The sequence below is a fragment of the Cricetulus griseus genome (assembly GCF_003668045.3).
Source record: "Cricetulus griseus strain 17A/GY chromosome 1 unlocalized genomic scaffold, alternate assembly CriGri-PICRH-1.0 chr1_0, whole genome shotgun sequence".
In the NCBI taxonomy this organism is placed as follows: Eukaryota; Metazoa; Chordata; class Mammalia; order Rodentia; family Cricetidae; genus Cricetulus; species Cricetulus griseus.
The window spans coordinates 60,746,053-60,748,965 of NW_023276806.1; the positions used below are offsets into that span (position 1 = coordinate 60,746,053).

At 43.1% G+C, this 2,913-nt stretch overlaps 1 protein-coding gene across 3 annotated transcripts in view; it reads left to right on the top strand.

Annotated features, from left to right (window-relative positions):
• The window catches only part of Rprd2 (regulation of nuclear pre-mRNA domain containing 2), a 61,076-nt gene extending 58,918 nt beyond the window's left edge, over window positions 1–2,158 (top strand). For all 3 annotated transcript variants that reach the window (XM_027393648.2, XM_027393651.2, XM_027393653.2), the window contains one exon: window positions 1,451–2,158. In XM_027393648.2, coding sequence (XP_027249449.1) covers window positions 1,451–1,490 — 40 coding nt within the window. In that variant the 3' untranslated portion in view covers window positions 1,491–2,158. The remainder of the gene's footprint in view (window positions 1–1,450) is intronic.
• The last annotated feature ends 755 nt before the right edge of the window (window positions 2,159–2,913 follow it).

A 2,913-nucleotide genomic window follows, 5' to 3' on the forward strand; every position in this document is an offset into this window, starting at 1 on the left:
TGTTCCCTTCCCCTTTCATATGGTAGAGCCTGTGCCCTATATGAGCAGCTAGTCCTTGTTGAGGGCGATAGAGGTTAGTAAAGTACAAAACTGGTCCCATGTCAGACCTTCACAGACATTACTAATGAATCCTTTATCTAAACCTGATTTCCCAGCACTTGCTTGATGAGCTGGACCTGTAAGAATAGCAGAGTTCTCATTTGTGAGGCTCAGACCCCGTGTCCCCAGAAAAAAAAAAGTGGCAAAGACTTTTTACATTTTGGGTACCCATAAGTAGAATTTGCTTTCCAAGAGCTAAAATGGATTTGAGGGCTATGTACTGATCCTGATAAATGAAGAGTACTCATTGGGGATGGTTGTAAATTGTTTAAAGCTATAAAGATAATACCTGCCTTTAACAAACTTCAGCCAACTGAGGATGCCTGGTCTAAGAGTAGAAGAAATCTGAGTGCCTAAAATTTGATTAAGGTTCTAGAACATTCTTTATTGCAGACTTTTCTTGTGCTTTTGTGGACCACTCATTTTCTGTAACTAGTCCATAGAGGCAAGTTGAGAGACATCACATTTCTTGACTTTTTCTTGAAAGTACCTCTTCACTAAAAGTGCTCTTTGGTCACAAGTGTCTGAGTCATGTGAGTCAGGAAAGAAAAGGAAGCAAATCCATGTTACCAAGCACGATCCATTATGAGTAATATGGCCTTAGAGAGTCATTGTGGCAGTGTGAGCAACTCAGGCTGTGGGTTTGGACAGACTAGGACTTGGCCTTGGGATCATTTTCCATGGTTTAAAGGGAGTGTAAGAACTCTGCCTCCAGGTTGTTCTAGGAATGAGGTGGACTTATGAAATAGTGCTGCACCTCAGGATTCAGACAGGAGTGGGGTGGGAAAAAAAGTTTAGAGATGTTATCCAGGTAGACTAAAGACTTAAAAATCCTCCCAGGGCCAAGGCATACACTAGAAGAGCCAATAATTAATGCATTGGCCTTAGCTGCTTTGGTTTGCTACAATGGCTGAGGGAATAACACAACATTCCTTCCTCCACTGCAACACAAATTACATATGTGATGATGTGGTAGCTGACCAATCAACATCAGCCAAGTACATTGCACACAGTGTTGAAGGATGGTTGTAAGGAGCTGTCAAACAGGGTGGCATCCCTCTGATCTAGGAGAACACTGGAATAATTTTAAAATGGTGTCAAAAGCTATGATTTCCAGTCAGGATGTGATCAGTACATATTTAACTCAGGTTATTTATTGAGCACCTACCATTTTGTTGCCTGCATATGACACTACCCTGCCTCTACTACATCGCCACAAGAAAATCTTGGTCTGCCATCGCCTCCTCTTTCTGAATGCTAGTTAAAACACTTAACTGTGCACTGACCATAGGAACACACATACACATAATATCTTCCTCCCCACAGCCTTGTCTCTCTCTTTGTATTTCAGGATGTCATATCAGAAGATGGAGCCCCAGAGTGGCGTATGACTCAAGTCAACTGCCCTCTCCAGACAGAACTTTGGGCCTCTGTGGAAGCCTAGGTTAAGCAGTTTTTGCTGACAACTCTTCCACGAGACCCCTTGATTCCATCACCATCGAAATCTGGAAATGGACTAAACGTCCCTACCCCCAGGTGAGGGGATTAATTGAACCTCAACAGGTGCTAACAAGTTCGCTTTCCCTTATGCTTCTCCACACATCTGACCATGATTCTGTTTTTACTGTGTAAAGCTAATTAAATATAGCCAAACCTGTATCCTACAGTTAATGGAGAAGGATAAAAGAAAGAATAAAGGAAGATGAAGGCTGGAGTAGTAATGAGAGGAACAAAGCCTATGTAAGGAGCAGAGTCAGTTGCCTCTAAGGTGATCAGGGAGTCTGTTGGGAGTAAACTATAGAAATGACTTGGTATGCTGGAAGACTGCAAGCCTTAGATTCATCAGCACTTTTGACCTTAAGCTATCTTCTGTGATTTTTAAATTCCATATCTGGAACCAGTAAAGGCCTGGCAACCTAAGTTCGATCTCTAGAATCCACATAAGGTGAAAGGACGGAAAGTCGGCTCCTGACCTCCACAACTGTGCTGCCCACACCCACAAAGATACTTCATACACCTCCATAATAGTGACAAAAAATAAAATCCACTTCTAAATGTCTCTTAAAGCCCCTCTACCATGACTACGAAGGATCCATGGAATGCCTTGGCAGTTAGAAGCAGTCTTACTAACTAGAGTTGTTCTAGCCAATGGTATTAACAGCATCTTGCTGCTGATGCTCATTACCATATACCAAGCACTGAGACTTGAACTATTTACATCAGATGCATCTCAACAATGGGAACGGATAGTTTTTGTTTGTTTGTTTGTTTGTTTAACCCCCTCCAGACGGGGTTTCTCTGTGTAACAGCTCTTCACTGCCCTGGACCAGGCTGGCCTCGAACTCAGAGATCTGCCTTCCTCGGCCTCCTACATGCTGGGATTAAAGGAGTATGCCATCACCACCCAGCTGGAACGGATACTTTTATTCTCGTTTTATAAATGAGAAAATTGAGATTACAGAAACGGTTTGCCAAAAACTACTTAGTTAATGCCACACCAGGATTTACAGTAGATTCTATGCTCTTGTTTCCCACCTGCTTTAAGGATGTTTAAGAAATGGTTAAAGAAAAATGACTAACTTCCACTCCTGTTTTGTTTTTTTCCACTCCTTCCTTCAGGAGGTCTGCCCTTGCCCTCAAAGTTGCACCTCTTCCTGCCATTTTTGGGCATCGGGCTGCAGGTGTGTGCAATAGCTTCCACCTTCCGGTCAACCGGAACCTTTCCCAAAGCAACCGCTGCTGTGAGGGGGACATACCTCAGTGGAGTTCTTGGGGGTGGTACCTGACAAGAGTGGCGGGTATTTTGTCCAATAG